The sequence below is a fragment of the Oenanthe melanoleuca genome, unplaced genomic scaffold (assembly GCF_029582105.1).
Source record: "Oenanthe melanoleuca isolate GR-GAL-2019-014 unplaced genomic scaffold, OMel1.0 S001, whole genome shotgun sequence".
In the NCBI taxonomy this organism is placed as follows: domain Eukaryota; kingdom Metazoa; phylum Chordata; class Aves; order Passeriformes; family Muscicapidae; genus Oenanthe; species Oenanthe melanoleuca.
The window spans coordinates 8165000-8189976 of NW_026612650.1; the positions used below are offsets into that span (position 1 = coordinate 8165000).

The 24977-nt window shown below is 53.0% G+C and overlaps 1 protein-coding gene and 1 long non-coding RNA gene across 4 annotated transcripts; one reads left to right on the forward strand and one right to left on the reverse strand.

Moving 5' to 3' along the window:
* The first annotated feature begins 203 nt into the window (after positions 1-203).
* Positions 204-23032, forward strand: HNRNPUL1 (heterogeneous nuclear ribonucleoprotein U like 1). The gene is given in 16 exon segments (XM_056515420.1): positions 204-401; positions 2783-2992; positions 3772-3933; positions 3936-4272; positions 5567-5640; positions 6474-6613; positions 7397-7496; positions 8358-8470; positions 9590-9856; positions 10670-10792; positions 12733-12861; positions 15812-15980; positions 18192-18467; positions 19856-20064; positions 22140-22265; positions 22895-23032. Coding segments are annotated over 16 exon segments (2700 nt in total). The 5' UTR covers positions 204-241; the 3' UTR covers positions 23000-23032.
* LOC130266207 (uncharacterized) lies at positions 8492-9579 on the reverse strand. 3 transcript variants are annotated; one of them, XR_008842760.1, is made up of 4 exons: positions 9299-9579; positions 8940-9209; positions 8555-8648; positions 8492-8513 (listed from the first exon to the last, which is right to left on the reverse strand). It is a non-coding gene; the product is annotated as an uncharacterized LOC130266207 (long non-coding RNA). The 3 variants fall into 3 exon arrangements; XR_008842759.1 differs by having other exon boundaries at positions 8555-8596; positions 8940-9218; positions 9287-9579; XR_008842758.1 differs by having other exon boundaries at positions 8940-9218; positions 9287-9579.
* Positions 23033-24977: the final 1945 nt, after the last annotated feature.

Below are 24977 nucleotides of genomic sequence, written 5' to 3' on the forward strand. Positions count from 1 at the left end.
GTTACAACCTCCTCCCGCCTTTCCAACCAATCAGCGCGAGCGTTAAAAAAATCCTCCATAAGAGCGGGGGCCCGGGCGGGAGGCGGGAGAGCGCAGACCAATGAGAAGCGCCGTTACGTCGTGGAGTGCGATGGCTGGCCAATGGCAGCGCGCGTTACGGCGCGGCGCGGGCCGGGCCGGGGAAGGGGGAGAGGTGGCGGCCATTTTGATCGGGCCCCGTTGGGGGCCGTGAGGGGCGGCCATGGAGGCGAGGCGGCTGCGGGTGCAGGAGCTGCGGGACGAGCTGGGCCGCCGCGGGCTGGACACGCGCGGGCTCAAGGCCGAGCTGGCCGATCGGCTGCAAGCGGTGCTGGACAGCGAAGGGACTCGGCTGGGGGACGCGGCGGGCGCTGAGGGCCGGTGTAAGCGGGAGAGGGGGCGCGGGGTGAGGGGTGCCATGGGCGGGTGGCAGGTTTGCTGCGCTCTCCGTGAGCGGCTCTTAGCGAGCCTTCACTCAGAAGCAGGGGCTGGCTCTGGGGGGCGGCTGGAGCTGAACCCTCTGGCTGGGAGGCTCTGGGACCCCCAGGGTCTGAAGGAATGAGGCCCCAAAACCCCCAGTTCTGAGGGAATGGAACCCCTCAGTTCTGAGGGAATGGGACCTCCAAACCCCCGGTTCTGAGGGAATGGGACCTCCAAACCCCCGGCTCTGAGGGAAAAGAGATCCCCAAACCCCCGGCTCTGAGGGAATGGGACCCCCCGGTTCTGAGGGGAATGAGACCCGGAAACCCCCGGCTCTGAGGGAATGGGACCCCAAACACCCAGTTCTGAGGGAATGGGACTCCCAAACCACCGGCTCTGAGGGAATGGGACCCCCCAGTTCTGAGGGGAATGAGACCCCCAAACCCCCAGTTCTGAGGGAATGGGACTCCAAACCCCCAGTTCTGAGGGAATGGGACTCCCAAACCCCCAGTTCTGAGGGAATGGGACTCCCAAACCCCCGGCTCTGAGGGAATGGGACCCCCCAGTTCTGAGGGGAATGAGACCCCCAAACCCCCGGCTCTGAGGGAGTGGGACCCCCAAACCTCCGGCTCTGAGGGAGTGGGACCCCCAAACCCCCGGTTCTGAGGGAGTGGGACCCCCAAACCCCCGGCTCTGAGAGAGTGGGGCCCACGGTTCTGAGGGAATTTGGCTCTGGGATCCCCCAGTTCTGAGGGAATGGGACCCCCAAAATCCTCAGTTCTGAGGGAATGGGACCCCCCACAACCCCCGGCCTGAGGGGAATGGGACCCCCCAGCTTTGAGGGAATGGGAACCCCTGGTTCTGAGGGGACTGAGACCCCCAGTTCTGAGGGGCTCTGGACCCCCTGGCACTGAGGGGAATGGTAGCCCCAAGACCCCAGGTTCATGAGGGATTGGGACCCTCAAAACCCCCAGTTCTGAGAAAATGTGACCCCAAAAACTTCCAGTTCTGAGGGGATTGAGTCCTTTCGGTTCTGAGGGGATCTTGGTCCCCTGGTTCTGAGGGACTGCAACCTCCAAGAGCCCTGGCCCTGAGGGGACTGAGATCCACCAGTTTTGAGGGAATGGGACCTCCAAGACCCCCGGTTCTGAGAACTCTGGGACCCCTGGTTAATGAGGGATTGGGACTCCCAGTTCTGAGGAGACTGAGACCCCCGGCTCTGAGAGAATGGGACTGCCCAGTTCTGGGGGGAATGGGACCCCGAAAACCCTCACTTCTGGGGGAATGGGACCCCCGAGTTCTGAGGGGATCTTGGATCCCCCGATTCTGAGGGGAATGGGACCTCCCAAACCTCTGGCCAAACCTCTGGCCAAACCTCTGAGGGGACTGAAATGCCTCCAGTTCTGAGGGAGTGGGGCCCCCAAAACCCCCGGTTCTGAGGGAGTGGGACCCCCTGGTTCTGAGGGGCTCTGCATGCCCTGGCCCTGAGGGAATGGAACACCCAAGACCCCCAGTTCTGAGGGACTGGGACCTCCAAGACCCCGGGCATGAGGGGGCTCTGGGACCCCCTGGGCCTGAGGGGATCGGAGACCCCCAAAACCCCCAGTTCTGAGGGGGCTCTGGGACCCCACGGGCCTGAGGGGAATGGTACCCCCAAGACCCCTGGCCCTGAGGGGCTCTGGGACCTCCCAGTTCTGAGGGGACTGAGACCCCCTGGTTCTGAGGGAATGGGACTCCTGAAACCTCCGGCCCTGAGGGGACTGAAATCCCTCCAGATCTGAGGAAGTGAGACCCCCAAAACCTTCAATTCTGAGAGAGTGGGACCCCCAAAACCTTCAGTTCTGAGGGGATGAGACTCCAAAAACCTCCAGTTCTGAGGGGCTCTGGAACCCCTGGCCCTGAGGGGAATGGAACCCCCAAGACCCCTGGTTCTGGGGGACTGAGACCCCCTGGTTCTGAGGAAATGGGACCCCCAAACCCCTGGCTCTGAGGGAATGGGACCCCCCAGTTCTGAGGGCATCGGGGACCCCCAAGTCCCCCGGCCCTGAGGGAATCGAACACCCCTGTGACCCCCCCCATCCCTGAGGGAATGGCACCCCCATTCCTGCCCATCCCCCCATCCCTGAGGGTCCTGATCCCCCCATCCCCCCATCCCTGAGGGTCCTGATCCCCCCCATCCCCCCATCCTTGAGGGTCCTGATTCCCCCATCCCTCCATCCCTGAGGGTCCTGGGACCCCCATTCCCCCTCAGTGTCTCCCATCTCTGATTTTTTTGGGGTTCCATCCCCGAATTCTGCTGCTTTCCTCTGACTCAATCCCCCCTTTTTTTCACCCCATTTTCCAGATGGCCTCGACAACCACAGCCACGAGTCCCAGGGGGGCTACCAGGACCCGCAGGGTGGCTACCAGGAGCCCCAGGGTGGCTACCAGAACCAGCAGGGTCAGCAAGGCCACGAGCCCCAGGGCTACCAGCCCTATGAGGGTCAGGAGCCCGAGGCTGAGCCGGGCTACGAGAGGAGAGCCCTGGAGCAGGAGCCTCCAGGGCTGCCCCCAGGTGGGGGCTGGGGGGTGTTTGGGGGGGTCTAAGGGGTCTCTGGGTGTGCATTTGGGGGGTCTGAGGTTGCATTTTGGGTGTCTGGGTGTATTTGGGGGTGTCTGGGTATGTTAGCGGGGATTTAGGGTTGCATTTGAGGGGTCTGAGGTTGCATTTGGCATCTCTAGGTGTGCTTGGGGAGGGTCTGGGGGGAATTTTTGGGGTCTCTGTGTATGTTTGGGGGGGGCTTGGGGGGCATTTTTGGCATCTCTGGGTGTATTTGTGGGGGTCTGGGGGCATTTTTGGGGTCTCTGGGTGTGTTTGGGGGGCTCTGGTTCTGTTTGGGGGGTCTGGGGTGGCATTTTTATGGTCTCTGGGTGTATTTGGGGGATCTGAGGGGAATTTTTGGGGTTTCTGGATGTGTTTGGGGGGGGGTGGGTGTTTTTGGGGGGGTTCTGGTTGTGCTGCGGATCTCTGTGGCGACATTTTTGGGGGTCTCAGTGTATTTGGGGGGTCTGGGGTTGCAATTGGGGGTGTCTGGGTGTGTTTGGGGAGGTCTGGGGGGGGTCTCTGGGTGTATTTGGGGGGATTCCTGGTTGTATTGGGGGGTCTCTGGTTATGTTTGGGGATCCCAGATTTTATCTGGGGGTCTCTGGGTATATTTGTGGGGCCTGTATTTGGGTAAGGGTCTCTGGGTGTATTTGGGGAGGGGTCTCTGTGTGTATTTGGGGGGTCTCTGGGGTCCCAGCCAGTATTTGGTGAGGGGTCTCCATGCCGTGTCCCCTCCCCCTCCCCCGCAGAGCTGAAGCCGCCGGACTCGCAGCCTGACTCGCAGCCCCCACCCCCCGCCCCCCCCCCAAATTACCCCGTGCCCCCTCCCCCCACCTTCCCCACCCCCCCCTACGGCCTGCCGCCCCCTCCCCCCGCCTTCCCCCCCCCTCCGGGGGGCTACGGGGCGCCCCCTCCCCCCCCCCCTCGGGCTACCCCCCTGCCCCCAACTACAGCGCCCCCCCCCCAAATTACAGCGCTCCTCCACCCAATTACAACGCCCCTCCCCCCAATTATAACACCCCTCCCCCTAATTACAGCGCCCCTCCCCCACCTAATTACAGCGCCCCCCCCAATTACTCGGCGCCCCCCCCCGCCTTCCCCACCCCCCCTCCTTACGCCGCCCCTCCCCCCGCCGGGGGTGGGGGCGGGTTTGGGGGGGGTCCCGACCCCGCCCCGCCCCCCCCGAGCCGGAAGCGGCCGTTCGAGGAGCAGCGGGGGAGGGGCTACTATGAGCACCGCCAGGAGAAGAGGTGAGGAGACCCCCCCCCAAATTAATGACGCCTAATTTTCCTCCCACTTAACTCCCCCAAATGAACCACCCCAAATTAACCCCCCCAGTTAACCCCCCTAAATGAACCACCCCAAATGAACCCCCCCAAATTAACTATGCCTAATTAACCCCCCCAAATTAATCGCCCCAAATTAACCCCCCCAGACACCAATGGGGGACTGGACACATCCCCCAAATTAACCCCCCCTGACACCAATGGGGGACTGGACACCCCCCCCCCAAAATTAATCCCCCCTAAACACCAGTTCAGGGTTGGAATCACCAGGTTTGGAACTGGGACCCCCCAGATTTAGGACTCTGCCCCCCCCCCCCCCCCCCCCCCCCCCCCCCCCCCCCCCTCAGTTTGGGGTTGGACCTGTCTGATTTGGGATTGGAACCCCAAGAATTTGGGGTTGGGACCCCCAGATGAGGAGCTCTAAGCCCCTGGATTTGGGAATCTGAGCCCCCCCGATTTGGGGTCAGGACCCTCCTGATTTGGTGATCTGAGACCCCCAGTTTGGGGTTGGGACCCCAAATCCCCATCCCTGATCCCAAGTCCCTGTCCCTGACCCCAAATCCCTGTCCCTGACCCCAAATCCTAATCTCTGACCCCAAATCCCCGTCCCTGACCCCAAATCCCTGTCCCTAACCCCAAATCCCCATCCCTGACCTGAAATCCGCATCCCTGACCCCAATCCCTGTCCCGGTCCCCAAATCCCCATCCTGGTCCCCAATCCCTGTCCCTGACCCCAAATTCCCATCCCTGACCCCAAATTCCCATCCCTGACCCCAAATTCGTGTCCCTGTCCCCAATCCCTGTCCCTGACCCAAATTCGTGTCCCTGTCCCCAATCCCTGTCCCTGACCCCAAATTTGTGTCCCTGACACTGCCCCTGTCCCTGACCCCAATCCTGGTCCCTGACCCCAAACCTTGTCCCTGACCCCAAATCCTGGTGGGTCCCTGTCCCCAGTCCCTGCTTGGTCCCCTGTCCCCAATCCCTGTCCCTGTCCCCAATCCCTGCTAGGTCCCCTGTCCCCTGTCCCTGTCCCCAGTCCCTTCTTGGTCCCCTGTCCCCAATCCCTGCTAGGTCCCCTGTCCCCAATCCCTGTCCCCAATCCCTGCTTGGTCCCCTGACCCCAATTCCTGTCCCTGTCCCCAATCCCTTCTAGGTTTCCTGTCCCCAGTCCCTGTCCCTGTCCCCAATCCCTGTCCCCAAACCCTGTCCCTGTCCCCAGTCCCTGCTGGGTCCCTGACCCCGCCCCTGTCCCTCGCAGGGCTCGCTCCCCGCAGCCACCAGCCGAGGAGGAGGAGGAGGATTTCGACGACTCCCTGGTGGCCGTGGACACCTGTGAGTGTACCCTGCCCCGGTGTCACCTGAGTGTCACCAGCCCCACTGCCACCATCCCCAGTGTCTCCATCCACGGTGTCACCTGAGTGTCACCAACCCCAGTGACAACAGCCCTGGTGTCACCTGAGTGCCAGCAACCACGGTGTCAGCTGAGTGTCACCATCCCTGGCGTCACCATCCCCGGTGTCAGCTGTGTGTCACCAACCCCAGTGTCACAAGCACCAGTGTCACTGAGTGTCAGCAACCACGATGTCACTTGAGTGTCACCTGCCCCAGTGTCATCTGAGTGTCACCAACCCCAGTGTCACCTGTGTGTCACCAACCCTGGTGTCAGCATCCCCAGTGTCACCTGTGTGACACCAACCCCAGTGTCAACAGCCCTGGTGTCACCTGTTTGTCACCAATGCCAGTGTCACCTAAGTCTCACCAACCCCAGTGTCACCTGTGTGTTACCTGAGTGCCACCAACCCCAGTGACACCAACCCCAGTGTCACCTCCCCAGTGCCACCATCCCCAATGTCACCATCCCCAGTGTCACCATCCCCAGTGTCCCCATCCCCAATGTCACCACCCCCAGTGCCAGCTCCCCAGTGTCACCAACCCCAGTGCCACCAACTCAACTGTCACCAACCCTGGTGTCATCAACCCCGTGTCATCTGAGTGCCACCTCTCTGGTGTCATGCTGGTGCCGCCAAGCCTGGTGCCACCAACCCCAGTGTCACCTCCCCAGTGTCCCCGCTATGGTGTGACCCTGGTAACCTGTCATTGGTGCCACCTCTGTGGTGTCACCGTGGTGCCGTGTCCCCGGTGCCACCGTGTCCCTGTCCCCACAGATAACTGTGACCTGCACTTCAAGGTGGCACGGGACAGGTACAGCGGGTACCCCCTGACCATCGAGGGGTTCGCCTACCTGTGGTCAGGGGCCAGGGCCACCTACGGGGCACGGCACGGCCGGGTCTGCTTCGAGATGAAGGTGAGGGGACATGGAGACATCAGGGGACACAGGGGATGTGGGGACAGGGACATGGGGACATCAGGGGACATAGGGATAGGGACATGGGGGCATAAGGGGACAGGACCACCTACGGGGCACAGCATGGCCAGGTCTGCCTCAAGATGAAGGTGAGGGGACAGCAGGGGACATGGGGACAGGGGCCAGAGCCACCTACAGCATGTGGCAGGGACAGGTGTGCTTCGAGATGAAGATGAGGGGACATGGATTGGGAACAGGACTGGGGATATGGGGATATGGGGACAGGGACATAGGACACATTCTGTGGTCAGGGGCCAGGATCACCTACAACCTCTAGCAGGCACGGGTGTGCTGGTGACAGTGACAGGGGGTGATGACAGTGACAGGGGCAGTGACAGTGACAGAGATTGGTGACAGTGATAGTGCTGGTAACAGTGACAGAGCTGTGACAGTGACAGGGATGTGACAGTGACAGGGATTGGTGACAGTGACAGAGACAGGTGACAGTGACAGGGCTGTGACAGTGACAGGTGACAGTGACAGGGCCTGGTGACCATGCCACAATTTGGTGGCAGTCCCAGCCTCTGTTGACCATGGCAGCTCCATGTAGCATTTCTACCCTGACGTCTCCCATGTCCCCACTGTCCCCAGTGTCCCCAGTGTCCCCCAGGTGCTGGAGGAGCTCTCGGAGCAGCACTGGTGCCAGCTCCTGGTGACACTGCCAGCTCCCTGTGGCAGTGCCACCCTGCTGTCCCCACTGTCCCCACTGTCCCCTGTCCCCAGGTGCTGGAGGAGATCTCGGTGACACACCTGCCGTCCTCAGAGCCCGACCCCCACGTGGTGCGGGTGGGCTGGTCCTTGGATTCGTGCAGCACCCAGCTGGGTGAGTGACACTGCCACACTGTCCTGTGTCCCCAAATGTCCCCAATGTCCCAATGTCCCCACTATCCCCAATGTCCCCAGTGTCCCCAGTGCTTTCCCCAGTGTACCCAGTGTCCCCAACTCTCCTCCCCCCAGGAATTTTGGAATCCCTGAAGGGAATTTCGGGTCTGTAAAGGGAATTTCAGGATAATTTTTTTAAATTTTTTGGGGGAATTTTTGGCCCAATTGTGGGGACTTGGGGATCCTCGAATAGAATTTTTGGGGAATTTTTTGGCATTTTCCATCTTTTTCCCAAATCCCAGGTTTTCCCCCCAAAGGGAATTTTTTCGGAATTTCGTTCTCCCTGGGGAGAATTTTCTATCTTCTTCCTGAAATCCTGTTCTTTCTCCCTGAATACAATTTTTTGGGAATTTTTTTGGCATTTCCATCTTTTTCCTGAATTCCCAGGTTTTTCCCCAAAGAGAAGTTTTTGGGAATTTTTTTTTATTTCCCTCTTTTTCCCAAATTCCAGTTTTTGCTCCCAAAGGGAGTTGTTTTTTTTTAATTTTTTGCGGAATTTTTGGCTCAGCCATGGGTATTTGGGGATCCTTGAATGGAATTTTTGGGAATTTTGTTGGAATTTCCATCTTTTTCCGGAATTCCCATTTTTTTCACCAAAGGGAATTTTTGGGGAATTTTTTTTTAATTTTTTTGAAAATCTTTGGCTCAGCCATGGGGATTTGCATATCCTTGAATGGAATTCTTGGGGAGTTTTCTTGGAATTCCCATACTTTTCCCAAATTCTCGTTTTTTCCCCCCAGAGGGAATGTTTTGGAGAATTGTTTGGAATTCCCTCTTTTCCCAAATTCCCATTTTCCCCCAGGGGAGGAGCCCTTCTCCTATGGCTACGGCGGCACCGGGCGCAAATCCACCGACGCCAAATTCCAGAGCTACGGAGAGACCTTCGGGGAGAGCGACGTCATCGCCTGCCTGGCGGTGAGAGCGCACCTGGGGGCACCTGGGGATACCTGGGATGCACCTGGGGATGCCTGGGGATACCTGGGATAGACCTGGGGATACCTGGGGATACCTGGGATAGACCTGGGGATACCTGGGATGCACCTGGGGATGCCTGGGGATACCTGGGATAGACCTGGGGATACCTGGGATGCACCTGGGATATACCTGGGGACACACACAGAGTGACGTCATCACCTGCCTGGCGGTGAGAGCGCACCTGAGATAGACCTGGGGATACCTGGAATACACCTGGGGACACCTGGGATACACCCAGAGTGACGTCATCGCCTGCCTGGCGGTGAGAGCGCACCTGGGATAGACCTGAGATAGACCTGGGGATACCTGGAATACACCTGGGGACACCTGGGATACACCCAGAGTGACGTCATCGCCTGCCTGGCGGTGAGAGCGCACCTGGGAATACCTGGGATGCACCTGAGGATACCTGGGGATACCTGGGATAGACCTGGGGATACCTGTTATACCCACAAACACACCTGGGCACAGCTGTTATATCCACAGACACAGCTGTTACACCCACAGACACTGCTGTTATACCCACAGACACAGCTGGCACAGCTGTTACACCCACAGACACTGCTGTTATACCCACAGACACACCTGTTATACCCACTGACACACCTGGGCACAGCTGTTATATCCACAGACACAGCTGTTACACCCACAGACACTGCTGTTATACCCACAGACACAGCTGGCACAGCTGTTACACCGTTACACCCACAGACACTGCTGTTATACCCACAGACACAGCTGGCGCAGCTGTTACACCCACAGACACACCTGTTATACCCACAGACACACCTGGCACAGCTGTTACACCCACAGACACACCTGGCACAGCTGTTACACCCACAGACACAGCTGTTATACCCACAGACACACCTGTTATACCCACAGACACACCTGGCACAGCTGTTACACCCACAGACACACGTGGCACAGCTGTTACACCCACAGACACTGCTGTTATACCCACAGACACACCTGGCACAGCTGTTACACCCACAGACACACCTGGCACACCCGTTCTGTCTCTCCCGTCCCCGCTGCTGACGTGTCCCGCTCCCGCAGGATTTCGAGGCGGGCGCCGAGGTGGAGCTGTCGTTCCAGAAGAACGGCCGCTGGCTGGGCGTGGCGTTCCGCGTGCCGCGCGCGGCGCTGGCTGGCCGGCCGCTCTTCCCGCACGTGCTGGTCAAGAACTGCGCCGTGGAGTTCAACTTCGGCCAACGGCCCGAGCCCTTCTGGCCACTGCCCGCCGGCTTCACGTTCATCCAGCACCTGCCCCTGGGACAGAGACTGAGGGGCACACAGGGGCCAAAGAGCAAGGCTGAGTGCGAGGTGGGACATGGGGACACCTTGGGGGCATTGGGGTCAGCATGGGGACAGCAGCTCTGGGACACGGGCCAAACAGCAAGGCTGAGTGCGAGCTGGGGACACCTTAGGGACATTGGGGACGTCATGGGGACATGGGGACAGCACCTCAGGTGCACCCTGGGACCCAAGAGCGAGGCTTGAGTGTGAGGCAGGGACTCCTTGGGGACACTGGGGACACCTTGGGGACATGGGGACAGCATCTCTGGTGAATGCTGGGGCCCAAGAGCAAGGCTGAGTGTGAGGTGGGACATGGGGACATCATGGGGACATGGCCCTGGGGGTGCCCCAACCCCAAGGTGACCCTGTTGTGTCCCTGTCACCATTGTCACCTACATCCTGATGATGGTGGCACTGCCAGGGCAGATCACAGGAACACTGGGACATTGGGGTGGCTCTGGAGTGTCCCTTGGTGGCTTTGGGGGTGTCCCAACCCCACGGTGACACCAAGGGATGTCCATGTCACCACTATCCCACAGATCCTGATGATGGTGGGGCTGCCAGGTTGGGTCACAGGGGTGGCCCTGGCAGTGTCCCCATGTCCCTGTCCCCAGATCCTGATGATAGTGGGGCTGCTGGGCTGGTTCACAGGGACATTGGGGTGGCACTGGCAGTGTCCCCATCACTGAGGTGACACCAGGATGTCCCTGTGACCCTCATGTCCCCAGATCCTGATGATGGTGGGGCTGCTGGGCTGGGTCACAGGGACACAGGGGTGGCTCTGCAGTGTCGCCATCACTGAGGTGACACCAGATGTCCCTGTCACCCCCATGTCCCCAGATCCTGATGATGGTGGGGCTGCCGGCGGCAGGAAAGACGACGTGGGCAGTGAAACACGCGGCTGCCAACCCCGGCAAGAGATACAACATCCTGGGGACCAACGCCATCATGGACAAGATGAGGGTATGGGACATCCTGGGGACGCTGGGGACATGGGGACACTGGGGACATCGTGGGGACCAACACCATCATGGACAAGATGAGGGTATGGGACATCCTGGGGACGCTGGGGACATGGGGACACTGGGGACATCCTGGGGACCAACGCCATCATGGACAAGATGAGGGTATGGGACATCCTGGGGACACTGGGGACATGGGGACACTGGGGACATCCTGGGGACCAACGCCATCATGGACAAGATGAGGGTATGGGACATCCTGGGGACGCTGGGGATATGGGGACACTGGGGACATCCTGGGGACCAACGCCATCATGGACAAGATGAGGGTATGGGACATCCTGGGGACATGGGGACACTGGGGACATCCTGGGGACCAACGCCATCATGGACAAGATGAAGGTATGGGGCATACTGGGGACACTGGGGACATGGGGACATTCTGGGGACATCCTGGGTACCAACACCATCATGGACAAGATGAGGGTATGGGACATCCTGGGTACCAACGCCATCATGGACAAGATGAGGGTATGGGACCATCCTGGGGACATCCTGGGGACCAATGCCATCATGGACAAGATGAGGGTATGGGACATCCTGGGGACGCTGGGGACATGGGGACACTGGGGACATCGTGGGGACCAACACCATCATGGACAAGATGAGGGTATGGGACATCCTGGGGACGCTGGGGACATGGGGACACTGGGGACATCCTGGGGACCAACGCCATCATGGACAAGATGAGGGTATGGGACATCCTGGGGACACTGGGGACATGGGGACACTGGGGACATCCTGGGGACCAACGCCATCATGGACAAGATGAGGGTATGGGACATCCTGGGGACGCTGGGGATATGGGGACACTGGGGACATCCTGGGGACCAACGCCATCATGGACAAGATGAGGGTATGGGACATCCTGGGGACATGGGGACACTGGGGACATCCTGGGGACCAACGCCATCATGGACAAGATGAAGGTATGGGGCACACTGGGGACATGGGGACATTCTGGGGACATCCTGGGTACCAACACCATCATGGACAAGATGAGGGTATGGGACATCCTGGGTACCAACGCCATCATGGACAAGATGAGGGTATGGGACCATCCTGGGGACATCCTGGGGACCAATGCCATCATGGACAAGATGAGGGTATGGGACATCCTGGGGACACTGGGGACATAGGGACATCCTGGGGACATCCTGGGGACCAACGCCATCATGGACAAGATGAGGGTGAGGGGACACTGGTGGCTCTGGGTGACTCTGGGGACACCGAGGTGACACTGATGGCTCTGGATGACACTGAGGTGACACTGGGATGGCCCTGGGTGACACAGGATACTAAGGTGACACTGCTGGCTCTGAGTGACACAGGGGACACTGGTGGCTCTGGGGGACTCTGGGGACACTGAGGTGACACTGGTGGCTCTAGTGACACAGGACAGTGAGGTGACACTGTTGGCTCTGGGTGACACGGGACAGGTTCAGGGGCTGACACAGGGGTGTGACAATGCCAGTGTCACCTGTGCCCAGGTGATGGGGCTCAGGAGGCAGCAGGGATGTGCTGATCCAGCGGCGTGGGGACAGGGGTGACACAGGGGTGTGGCAGATGTGTGACAATGCTGTCCCTAGGTGATGGGACTCAGGGGACAGCAGAACTATGCTGGCAGGTGGGATGTGCTGATCCAGCAGGGGGTGACAGGGGTGACACAGGTGTGTCACAGGGGTGTCCCAGCCCCCAGGTGACACCAATGTCACCTGTCCCCAGGTGATGGGGCTCAGGAGGCAGCGGAACTACGCCAGCAGGTGGGATGTGCTGATCCAACAGGGGTGACACAGAGTGACACTGGGTGACACAGGGATGGCTCAGGGGGTGTCACAGGTGTATCTCGGGACGTCACAGCCCCTGTGTCACCTGTGCCAGGTGATGGGGCTCAGGAGGCAGCGGAACTATGCTGGGCGCTGGGACGTGCTGATCCAACAGGCCACACAGTGCCTGAACCGCCTGATCCAGATCGCAGCCAGGAAACGCCGCAACTACATCCTGGACCAGGTGACACGGGACAGGGGACACTGTCACCATCCTGGGGACATGGGGATACTGGGGACAGTGTCACCATCCTGGACCAGGTGACATGGGACACTGGGACATTGTGGGCATTGGGGACACTGTCACCATCCTGGGGACATTAGGGACATGGGGACATTGGGGACGGTGTTACCATTCTGGACCAGGTGACACAGGACACTGGGGACATTGGGGACATGGGGACAGTATCACCATCCTGGGGACATGGGGACACTAGGGACAGCAGAGACAGTGTCACCATCCTGGACCAGGGGACAGGGAACATTGTGACATTGTCACCTCCCTGTCACCATTCTGGGGACACTGTGCCCATCCTGGACCGGGTGACATGGAAACAGGGGACACTGAGGACAGTGTCACCATCCTGGTGTCACTGTGCCCATCCTGGACCAGGTGACACAGAGATATTGGGGACACTGGGGACATTGTCACATCCCTGTGACCTCCCTGGTATCACTGTCACCTCCCTGGACCAGGTGACACGGGGACATCATTGACCATTGATCTCCTTTTTAAGAGAAATGAGCTCAAAAATCCCCCCAAATCACTCAAAAATGCCCCAAAAATCAGTAAAAAAATCCCCCCAAAATCGCTCCAAAATCCCCAAAAATCGCTAAAAGATCCCCCAAAAACTATCTAAAAAATCCATGCAAAATTCCCCAAAAATTTGCTTGAAAATCCAGGTTTTCCCCATTATTTTCTCAATTTTTGGGTTTTTCTCCCCAGGCCAACATTTGTGGCTCAGCCCAGCACTGGAAGATTTCTCCCCAAATCCTCCTTTTCCAGGGAAACGGGCTGAAAAAAACTCCAATTTTTCCTGCTTTTTTCCCATTTTTTCCCCAAATTTTCCCAGTTTTTGGGTTTTTCTCCCCAGACCAACATTTGTGGCTCAGCCAAGTGCAGAAAGATTCCTTCCCAAATCCTCCTTTTTCAGGGAAAGTAACCTGAAAAACCCTGAAAAAATAACTCAAAAATCCAATTTCCCCCATTTTTTCCCTTTTTTGCTGTTTTTGTCCCAGATTTTTGGCTTTTTCTCCCCAGACCACCATCTATTGCTTGGCCCAGCATTGGAAAACTCCTCCCCAGATTCTCCTTTTTCAGGGAAAAGGGCTCAAAACCCCCCCAAAAAATTGCTCAATCCCCCCCCCACCCAGTCTCTAAAAAATCACTAAAAAATTGAATAATTCCCATTTTTTCCCCAAATTTTCTCAATTTTTGGGTTTTTCTCCCCAGATCAACATTGGTGGCTCAGTCCAGCGCAGGAAGACTCCTCCCCAAATACTCCTTTTTCCTGGAAACAAACCTGAAAAATCCCAAGAAAATCACTCATAAATCCATCAAAAATCACTCAAAAATCCAATTTTCTCCCCTTTTTTTCCCATATTTTCCCATTTTTGCTCTGAATTTTCCCAATTTTTGGGTTTTTCCCCCCAGACCAACGTTTCTGGCTTGGCCCAGCATATGAAGATTCCTCCCCAAATCCTCCTTTTTCAGAGAAACGAACCAAAAAAACCCCCAAAATTGCTCAAAAATAGCTAAAAAATCACTAAAGAATCCAATTTTTCCCCATTTTTTCCTATTTTTTTCCCCAAATTTTCCCAATTTTTGGGTTTTTTTCCCCAGACCGTTTGTGGCTCAGTGCAGTGCAGGAGGATTCCTCCCCAAATCCTCATTTTCCAGGGAAATGGACCAAAAAACCCCAAAACTCACTAAGAAATCAATTTTTTCCCTGTTTTTTCCCATTTTTTCCCATTTTCGTCCCAAATTTTCTTAATTTTTGGGTTTTTCTCCCCAGACCAACATCTGTGGCTCAACCCAGCACAGGAAGGAAGATTCCTCCCCAGATCTTCCTATTCAAGGAAACGAACTTAAAAAAATCGCTCAAAAATCCCCAGAAATCGCTCAAAAATTCAATTTTTTCCCATTTTTTCCCCAAATTTTCCAAATTTTTGGGTTTTTCTCCCCAGACCAACATCTGTGGCTCAGCCCAGTGCAGGAAGATTCCTCCTCAAATTTTCCTTTTTCAAGGAAATTAACCTAAAAAAAACTTAAACAAATCGCTCAAAAATCCCCCAAAAATCACTAAAAACCCCAATTTTTTCTGTGTTTTTTTCCCTAATTTTCCTGTATTTTGCCAATTTTTGGGTTTTTCTCCCCAAACTAGGATTTATGGCTCAGCCCAGCACAGGAACATTCCTCCTCAAAACCTCCATTTTCAAGGACACGGGCTTAATATTCCCCAGAAAATCACTAAAAAATCCAATTTTTTCCTAATTTTTTTCCCATTTTTTTCCCATTTTTGTCCCAAAATTTCCCAATTTCTGGATCTTCCCCCCAGACCAACTTTTGTGGCTCATTCAGTGCAGGAAGATTCTTCCCCAAATTCTCCATTTTAATGGAAACTGGCTCAAAAATGCCCAAAAATCGCTTAAAAAAATCACTAAAAAAATCCAATTTTTTCCCCACTTTTTTCCCATTTTTTCCAATTTTAGCCCCGAATTTTCCCAGTTCCTGGGCTTTCCTCCCCAGACCAATATTTGTGGTTCAGCCCAGTGCAGGAAGATTCCTCCCCAAATCCTCTTATTTCAGGGAATCCGGCTAAAAAAACTCCAAAAAAATTGCTTAAAAATCACTAAAAAATACAACATTTTCCTCTTTTTTCCCATTTTTGTCCCAAAATTTCCCAATTTCTGGGTCTTTTCCCCCAGACCAACATTTGTCGCTCATTCAGTGCAGGAAGATTCTTCCCCAGATCCTCCATTTTAATGGAAATGGGCTCAAAAATTCCCAAAAATTGCTCAAAAATCGCTAAAAAATCGCTAAAATTCGGTAAAATATCACTAAAAAATCCAATTTTCTCCTGTTTTTTTCCCATTTTTGTCTGGGATTTTCCCAATTTTTGTTTTCCCCCCAGACCAACGTGTATGGCTCTGCGCAGCGCAGGAAGATGCGGCCCTTCGAGGGCTTCCAGCGCAAAGCCATCGTCATCTGCCCCACGGACCAGGAGCTGCGCGAGCGCACGGTGAAGCGCACCGACGAGGAGGGCAAGGACGTGCCCGACCACGCCGTGCTCGAGATGAAGGGTGGGCTTCGGGGGGAAACACTGGGTTTGGGGGAAAATGGGGAAAAAACGGGGGAAAACTGTGAAAAAATCGGGATTTTAGGTGAAAAAATGGGGATTTTAGGTGAAGAAATGGGGATTTTAGGTGAAGAAATGGGGGGAAAAAACAGGGAAAAATGGGGGAGGAAAACGGTGGAAAAAATGGGGATTTTAGGTGAAAAAATGGGAAAAAACAGGGGAAAAATGGGGGGAAAAAAGGGGGAAAAATGTGGATTTTTCAGGGTTTAGGGGGGCCAAGGACGTGCCTGACCACGCCGTGCTCGAGATGAAGGGTGGGCTTCAAGGAAACACGGGGTTTGGGGGAAAAAAGGGAAAAAGGGATTTTAGGTGAAAAAATGGGGATGAAATGGGATTTTTTAGTGATTTTTCATTGGGGTTGAAGGGGAAAGTCAGGAATTTTGGGAGGATGTGGAGTCCCTGACCACACCTTTAAGGAGGTGAGAGGTGGGAACAGGGAAAAAATTGGAATTTTGGGGGAAAAAAATGGGATATTGGGTGAAAGAATGGGAACAAAAGTGAAAAAAAGGGATTTTTGTAGCGATTTTTAGTGAGTGTTTGAAGGAGGGATGGAGGGAAAGGTGGAATTTTGGGAATTCTGCTTTTCTTGTAGAAAAACTGGATTTTTGGTGGAAAAAAATGGGAATTTTGTGAGAAGAACCAAGAATTTTGGGGATTCTGGTAGAAAAAAATGGGAATTTTGATGGAAAGGCTGGGATTTTGGGAAAAACGAAAAAAAACGGGGAAAAATGGGGAAAAACAGTGAAAAAATGGGGGAAAAATATGGATTTTTAGGGGTTTAGGGGAGCAAGGACGTGCCTGACCACGGTGTGCTTGATATGAAGGGTGGGGTTTGGGGTGAAAAAAACAGGATTTTGGGAAAAATGGAAAAAAAAAAAAACCGGGAAAAACGGTGGAAAAATGGGAGAAAATGGTAAAAAAATGGGGGGGAAATGTGGATTTTTAGGGGTTTGGGGGGGCAAGGATGTGCCCGACCACACTGTGCTCTAGATGGGAGGGTGGGGTTTGGAGGGAAAAATTGGGATTTTGAGAAAAAAGAAAAAAAAATTTTGGATTGTAGGTGAAAAAATGGGGAAAAAAATGGTGATTTTTAGGGGTTCTTGGAGGGGTTTGAAGGGTTGGGATGGAGGAAAATCAGGAATTTTGGGGATTATGGAAGAAAAAATGGGAGTTTTGGTAGAAAATATGGGAATTTTGGGAAAATTTAAAAAACAGGGAAAAACAGTGAAAAATTGGAGGAAACTGGGGATTTTTAGGGTTTTATCGAAGGATTTGAAGTTTTTGGGATTTTTGAGATTTTTGGGATTGCTGATTCCCAAGGTTTTTGGGATTTCTCCAGTGACCCCAAATCCCGTTTTCCCCGTTCCTCTCGGATTTGGAACAGGGACCCCAAAGGATTTTGGGACTGTCCCAGTTGGGAGTTCCTCTGTTTTAGGACCAACAACTCCCAAGGATTTGGGGATTTTTGGGATTTCTGGGATCTTTGGGATTTTGGGGATCCCTCCAATGACCCCAAATCCCAGATCCCATTATCCCCATTGGTCCAGGATTGGGAACAGGGATCCAAAAAGATTCTGGGACTGTCCCAGTTGGGAGTTCCTCCATTTCAGCACCAACAGCGCCCAAAGATTTGGGGATTTTTGGGATATTTGGGATCCTTCCAACAACCCCAAATCCCATCAAATCCCGCAGTCAACTCCATGCTGCCAGAGTTGGGTGAGTTCCTGGGTGCCATGCAGTTCGTGGAGCTGTAGCCTCTCCCCATTTTTGGGATTTTTTGGGATTTTTGGGATCTTTGGGATTTTCAGGATCTCTCCAATGACCCCAAATCCCGTTATCCCCGTTCATCCAGGGCTGGGAACAGGGACCCCAAAGGATTTTGGGACCATCCCAGTTGGAAGTTCCTCCATTTTGTGACCAACAACTCCCAAGGATTTGGGGATCGTTGGGATTTTGGGGATCCCTGCAGTGACCCTCAATCCCCTTATGACACCCTGTGGCCAGCTGCACACTGCCAGAGTTGGGCGAGTTCCCGGACGCCGTGCAGTTCGTGGAGCTGCAGCCTCTCCCTGTTTTGGGGATTTTTTGGCATTGTTGGGGTCTTTGGGATATTTGGGATGCCTCCAGTGACCCCACATCCCATGAAATCCCACAGCCAACTTCACGCTGCCGGAGGCGGGCGAGTTCCTGGACGCGGTGCAGTTTGTGGAGCTGCAGCGGGACGAGGCGGCGGCGCTGGTGCGCCGCTATAACGAGGAGGGCCGGAGCGCGGCCGCGGTGACCGCGCTGAGCGCCCCGGAGCGGCGGCCGGACGCGGCCGGAGCGCGGCCCCAGCCCTTCCGCGGCCGCCCCGCCGGAGCCTTCCCCGGGCGCGGCGCCGGACGCGGCTTCCAGGGGCAGCGCGCCTTCCGCGGGGCCGGCAGCGGCTCCGGTGAGCAACGGCGCGACGGGGGGACAGGGGGTACGATTGCCATAGGATTCCTGTAGGTTCCCAAAAGATTCCCGTAGGATTCAGGGGTGGGATTGCCATAGGATTCCAGCAAGATTCAGGTGTGGGATTCCCAAAGAATTCCGGTAGGATTCCTGTAGGATTCTCCTGTTCAATTCCCATATGATTCGGGTATGGGATTCCTGTAGATTCCCATAGGATTCAGCTGTCTGATTCCCATAGGTTTCCAATAGGATTCTCATGGGATTCACGTATCGGATTCACCCATAGGATTCCCATAGGATTCAGTTCTGGGGTTCCCATAGGATTCCTATAGGATTCCCATAGAATTCACAAAGGATTCACATAGGATTCAGATGTGGGATTCCCATAGGATTTCATGGGATTCTCATAGGATTCCTGTGGATTCCCATAGGATTCAGGTGTAGGATTCCCAGAGGATTCCTGTACCATTCCCATAGGTTTCAGCTGTGGGATTCCCATGGGATTCCCACAGGATTCAGGGGTGAGATTCCGGTGGGATTCCTGTAGGGTTCCCATAGGATGCCTGTAGGATTTCATAGGATTCAGGTGTAGGATTCCCATAGGATTCTTGTAGGATTCCCATAGGATTTCATTGGGTTCAGGTGTGGAATTCCCATAGGATTCCCAAAGGTTTTCCGTAGGATTCCTATAGATTCCCATAGGATTCAGGTGTGGGATTCCCATAGGTTCCTGTGGATTCCCATAGGATTCCCATGGGTTTCCCATGGGATTCAGTTCTGGGATTCCCATAGAATTCCCAAAGGATTCCCATGAGATTCAGCTGTGGGATTCCCAAAGGGTTCCTATAGGGTTCCCATACAATTCCCAGAGAATTCCTGTAGGATTCCTGTAGCATTCAGGTGTGGGATTCCCACAGAATTCAGCTGCGGGCTTGCACTGTAGGATTCCCATAGGATTTCATGTGATTTAGCTGTGGGATTCCCGTGGGGTTCCTATAGGATTTCCATAGGATTCAGGTGTAGGATTCCCATAGGACTCCCATAACATTCCTGTAGGATTCCCACAGGATTCAATTGTAGGATTCCCAGAGGATACCATAGACATGCCATGGAAATCCCATAGGATTTACTGGGGCTGGTTCCACCCCAAATATGGGGTGACAATGAGGGTGACAGTGGGAGTGACAATGGGGAGTGACAATGGGGTGGCAAGGGGGGAGGGGAGACAGGAGGTGACAATGTGGGAGAGGGCACATGGGGGAAAGGTGACAATGTGGGGGAGGGGACACAGGTGGAGGTGACAATGAGGAGGTGACAAAGGGGGGGAGGGGACACTCCGGTGCTCCCCCAGTGCCCCCCGTATGACCCCGTGTCCCCTCCCCACAGGGTTCCCCCGGGGGGGTTTTCCCCCTCCTCGCTGGGGCGGCGCTCCTCCCCCACCCCGTGACGCCCCTCCCCCTCCCTCGGGGCGGGGCCGCCCCCCCGCCCCTCCCCCTGCCCTGCCCCTTCCCCCCCCTCCCCCGCAGCCCCCCGGGGGGAGCCCCCCCAGCGCCGCCCCTCCTCCGCCCGCAGCTGCCTACGGACAGGGACAGCAGGTGAGGAGCCAAAATCACCCGAAATCATCCCTGAAAGCAGCCCAATATACCCTGAAATCGCCTAAAATACCCCAAAATAACCCAAAATCAGCCCAAAAGCACCCAAAATCACTGAAACTACTCCAAAATACCAAAAAAACCAGCCCTGAAATCAGCCCAAATCAGCTTGAAATCAGCCTGAATCATCAAAAATCAGCCCAAAATCACCTTAAATCGCCTCAAATCACCCCAGATTCACCCAGCCCAGATCTTCCCTGAAATCAGCCCAAAATCACCACAAAATCACCCAAATCATCCCTGAAATCAGTCCAGATCTCCCAAAATTATCCCCGAATCACCCCAAAATCATGCCAAGTCAGCCGAAAATCAACACAAATCAACTCAAAATCACCAAAATCAGCCCAAAATCACTCAAATATACCCCAAAATCACTGCAAAATCATCCCAAATCAAACCAAAATCACCCCAAATCAGTCCAAGATTGCCCAAAATCTCCCCAAATCGCCCTAAAATCAACCCAGATTGGCTCAAATCAGCCCCGAAATCACCCAAAATCTGCACCAAATCACCCCCAAATCATCCCAAATTACCCCAAACCACTCCAAATTGTCCCAAATCAATCCAAAATCACGCAAAAATCAACCCAAAGTCATCCAAAATCAACCAAAATCATCCCCAAATGCCCCAAAATCTTCTCAAATGGACCCCAAATACCTTTGAATGACCCCACATCACCCCAAAATCCTACAAAATCATCCCCCAGTCAGCCCAAAATCACCCCAAATCCCCTCAAATCAGTCCCAAATCTGACAAAATCCTACGAAATCACTGCAACCCCAAATCCTTAAAAATCACCCCAAAATCTCCCAAATCTGACAAATCACCCCAATTCACTGCAGAATCCCCCCAAATCACCCAAATTCAACAAAATCCCCCAAATCCTACAAATTCACCCCAGAATTCCCAAAAACCTCCCCAAGTTACCCCCCTCAAATCCCCCCCAAAATCCCCAAACCCCTTCCCACATTTGAGGGTCCCCAAAGCCCCAAATTTTTGGGGGAGTCTGGAGGGGTTTGGGAGGGTTTTTGGCGGGTTCAGGGTGGATTTTGGGGGGATGTGAGGGGGATTTTTGGGCTGTCTGGGGGGATTTTGGGGCGATTTTTGGGGTGCCGGGGAGATTTGGGGGGGATTTTTGGGGTGTCTGAGGGGATTTTGGGGCAATTTTTGGGGTGATTTTGACGGGGGTTGGGTTGATTATTGGGGAGATTTTTGGCATATCTGACGGATTTGGGGGGGATTGTTTTGGGTATTGGGGGTGAGTTTTGGGGGGAATTGGGGTAATTTTTGGGGGATTTTTGGGATGTGTGTGGGGGGGGTTGGGGGGGATTTTTGTGGGGGGGTTGGGGGAATTTGGGGAGGTCTCCATGGGGGATTTTTTTGGGGCAGAAATGGGGGATAGTGGGGAAATAAAGGGGATTTTATTGTGGGGGAAAGGATTTTGGGGGATGAAAAAAGGATTTTTTGGGGAGGAAGGGATTTTGGGGGAATGAGGGAATTTTGGAGTGAAAATTGAGGATTTTGGGGGGTGAAAAGGGGAATTTTGGAGGAAATTTGAGGGGAAAAAAGAAATTTGGGGGAAGGAATTTGGGCGGAAAAATGGGAGGATTTTGGGGAATAAAAGGAATTTTTGGGGGTGAAAAGGGGGGTTTTGGTGGAATAAAGGGAATCTTTTGGGGGGATAAAAACGACTTGGGGGATAAAAAAGGGATTTTTGGGGGAGGAAGGGATTTTGGGGAAATGGAATTTTTGGGGGGGAAAATGGGGAATTTTGGGTGTTAGAAAGGAATTTTGGGGGGAGGAATGAGGGATTGTGGGGGAGCAAAGGGAATTTCTTGGGGGTAAAAAAAGGAATTTTGGGGAGGGAAAAACGGGGATTTTGGGTGTAAAAAAGTGAATTTTAGGGTAAAACCGGGGAATTCTGGGCGGGATTAAGCCCCCAAGCCCTCCCCAACCCCCCAATTTTTTTTTTTTTTTTTTGGGGATGTTCCGGGCTGACCTCTCACCCCTCCCCCCAGAGCTACGGGCAGAGCTTCGCCCCTCCCCCCCCCGCGTGGTTCGGAGCGGGGGGAGGGGCCGGGGGCTTCCCCCCTCCCCAGCCCCTCCCCCACCCCGGGCAGGGGCTCGGATACCAGCAGTACCAGGTGGGGGAGGGGAAAAACGGGGGAGGGGGGGGGATTTGTGGGGAATAAATGGGATTTTTTCCGGGAGGGAAATGGAATTTGGGGGGGAAAATGGGAAAAATAGGATTTTTGGGGAAAAATAGGATTTGGGGGAAAATGGGGGGAGATGGGATTTTGGGGGGGGGAAAAAGGGATTTTGGGGGATTTGGGGAGAAAAGTGGGATTTTGGGGAGGTTTTGGAGGGGGAAAAAGATTTTGGGGGGAAATGGGATTTTGGGGAGGGAAATGGGATTGGGGGGAAAATGAGAGAAAAAATGGAATTTTGGGGGGAAAATGGGATTTTAGGGGGGGAAATAATTTGGGGGGATTTTGGGGGAAAAACGGGATTTTGGGGGGGAAATGGGGGCGTAAAATGGGAATTTTGGGGTAACTAAGTAATTTGGGGGGGAACCCTTTTAATAATTAAATTTTGGACCAGATTTTAGGGAGAAAAATGGGAATTTTGGGGGGAAAACGGGAATTTTGGGGCAAAAAAAGGCAGAATTTGGGTGGGAAAAAAAGCTGGAATTTGGTGTGGAATTCTGGGGTTTTTGGGATGTAACCCTGGATTATTCTGGGATGTAACCCGGGTTTTTGGGCTCTCTCCCCAGTTCCCCCCGAGCTGGCAGCAGTTCTACCCCCAGGGCCCCCCCTGGCCCCCCTTCCTGGGCTCCTTCGACTCCGGCGCCTCCCAGGGCGGCACCAGCGCCCAGTGACCCCAAACCCCCCAAAAATACCCCAAAAAAGCCCCCAAAACTCCCTGGAGCTTCCAGGCTTGGATAAAAAAGAAAGAACTATTTTTAACCTCAGCAGTGGCTCCGTTGTCTGTGGATTTATCTTCCCTCCTCCTGCTTTCCCTGACTTTCCTCTTTTTTTTTTTTTTTTCCCCCATTTTTATCTATTTTTTCCTCAGTATTTTCAGTTTTTCCCCCACTAAAAAGAAAAAAAATCCCCATTTAAAGTTTTTCCCATTTTCTCCCCATTTTCCCCGCATTTTCTTTCTGATTTTTCTCCCCATTTTTTTATTTTCCCCTCAATTTTTTCAATTTTCACCCCCATTATTTTTGATTTTTCCCCATTTAAAAAAATCCGTTTTTAATTTTCCCCCCATTTTTTCCAAATTTCCTTCTGATTTTTCCCCATCTTTCCCATCTTTTTTCTGATTTTCCCCCCATTTTTTTCAATTTTCCCCATTATTTTCAATTTTTTCTCCATTTAAAAAAACCCTAAATTTTCCCCCATTTTCCCCCATTTTCTTCTGCTTTATCCCCCATTATATTTGATTTTCCCCATTTCCTTCTGATTTTTCCCCATTATTTTCGATTTTCTCCCATTTTTAAATTTTTTCCCATTGTTTTCAATTTCTCCCTATTTTTATCGAATTTTTCTCCAGTAAGTTTCAATTTTCCCTGCATTTTTCCAATTTTTTTCCCCATTATTTTCATTTTTTTCCACCATTAAAAAAAAATCCCCATTTTAAATTTTCCCCCCATTTCTCCCCATTTTCTTCTGGTTTTATCTCCATTATTTTCGATTTTTCCCCATTTTTTTCAATTTCTTTCTGATTTCACCCATTTTTTTTTCCCCCCATTCTTTCCAAATTTCTCATTATTCAATTTTTCCCCATTTTTTACTGACTTTTTCCCATTATTTTCGATTTTCCCCCTTTATTCCTGATTTCCCCCCATTATTTTCAATTTTTCCCCAATTTTTTTCAATTTTTCCCCAATTTTTTTCAATTTTTCCCATTATTTTTGATTTTTTTTCCCCATTAAAAAAAAAGTCCTCATTTGAAATTTTTTTCCCCATTTTCTTCTGGTTTTTGCCCCATTATTTTAGATTTTCCCCTTTTATTCCTGATTCCCCCTCCTTTTTTCTCCTTAATTTTCCTCTCATTTTTCCCCATTTTTTCTGATCTTCTCATTATTTTCAAATTTTCCCCCATTTTAATTTTTCCCCCATTTTCTTCTGATTGTTCCCCATTATTTTCAATTTTTTCCTTTTCAATTTTTTCCCAATTTTCTTCTGATTTTCCCCACTTTTTCCCATATTTGATTCCCCTTTTCAGTTCCTTTCCCCATTTCCCCTTTTCCCTGATCTTCCTCTCATTTTTTCTATTATTTTCCTATTTTTTCCCAAATCTCTCTATTTTATTCAGATTTTTCCCATTTTGTTCAGATTTTCCCCGTTTTATTCTGATTTTTTTCTCATTTCATTCAAATTTTCCCATTTTATTCAGATTTTCCCCATTTTCTTTTTTTTTTTTTTTTTTTTTTTTTTTTTTTTTTTTCCCAGTTTTATCCCATTTTTTCCCAATTTCCCCCCATTTTGCTTTCCCTTCGCCCCCTTTCTTGTGTCCCGTTCCCCCTTTGGATTTCCATTTCTCTTTTCCCATTTTTTCCCAGTTTCCCCGCATTTTCCCCAATTTTTTCCCCCAATATTTTCCCCATTTTTTTCCTTTTTATTCCCATTTTCCTCATTTTTTCCCTTTCCCCCATTTTCCTTCTTCCTTTGACATCCTCCCTCCACATTTTGCAGGAATTTCACTTTTTTCATCCCTTTTTTCAATTTTTCCCCTGTTTTTCCCACTTTGGGGAATTTTTGGGGGGAATTTTTGGGAGGAATTTTTTTGGGATTTCTCAGCTTTTTTGGCCTCTGATTTTTACAGGGAGGGGAGAAAAAGGAGAAAAACAA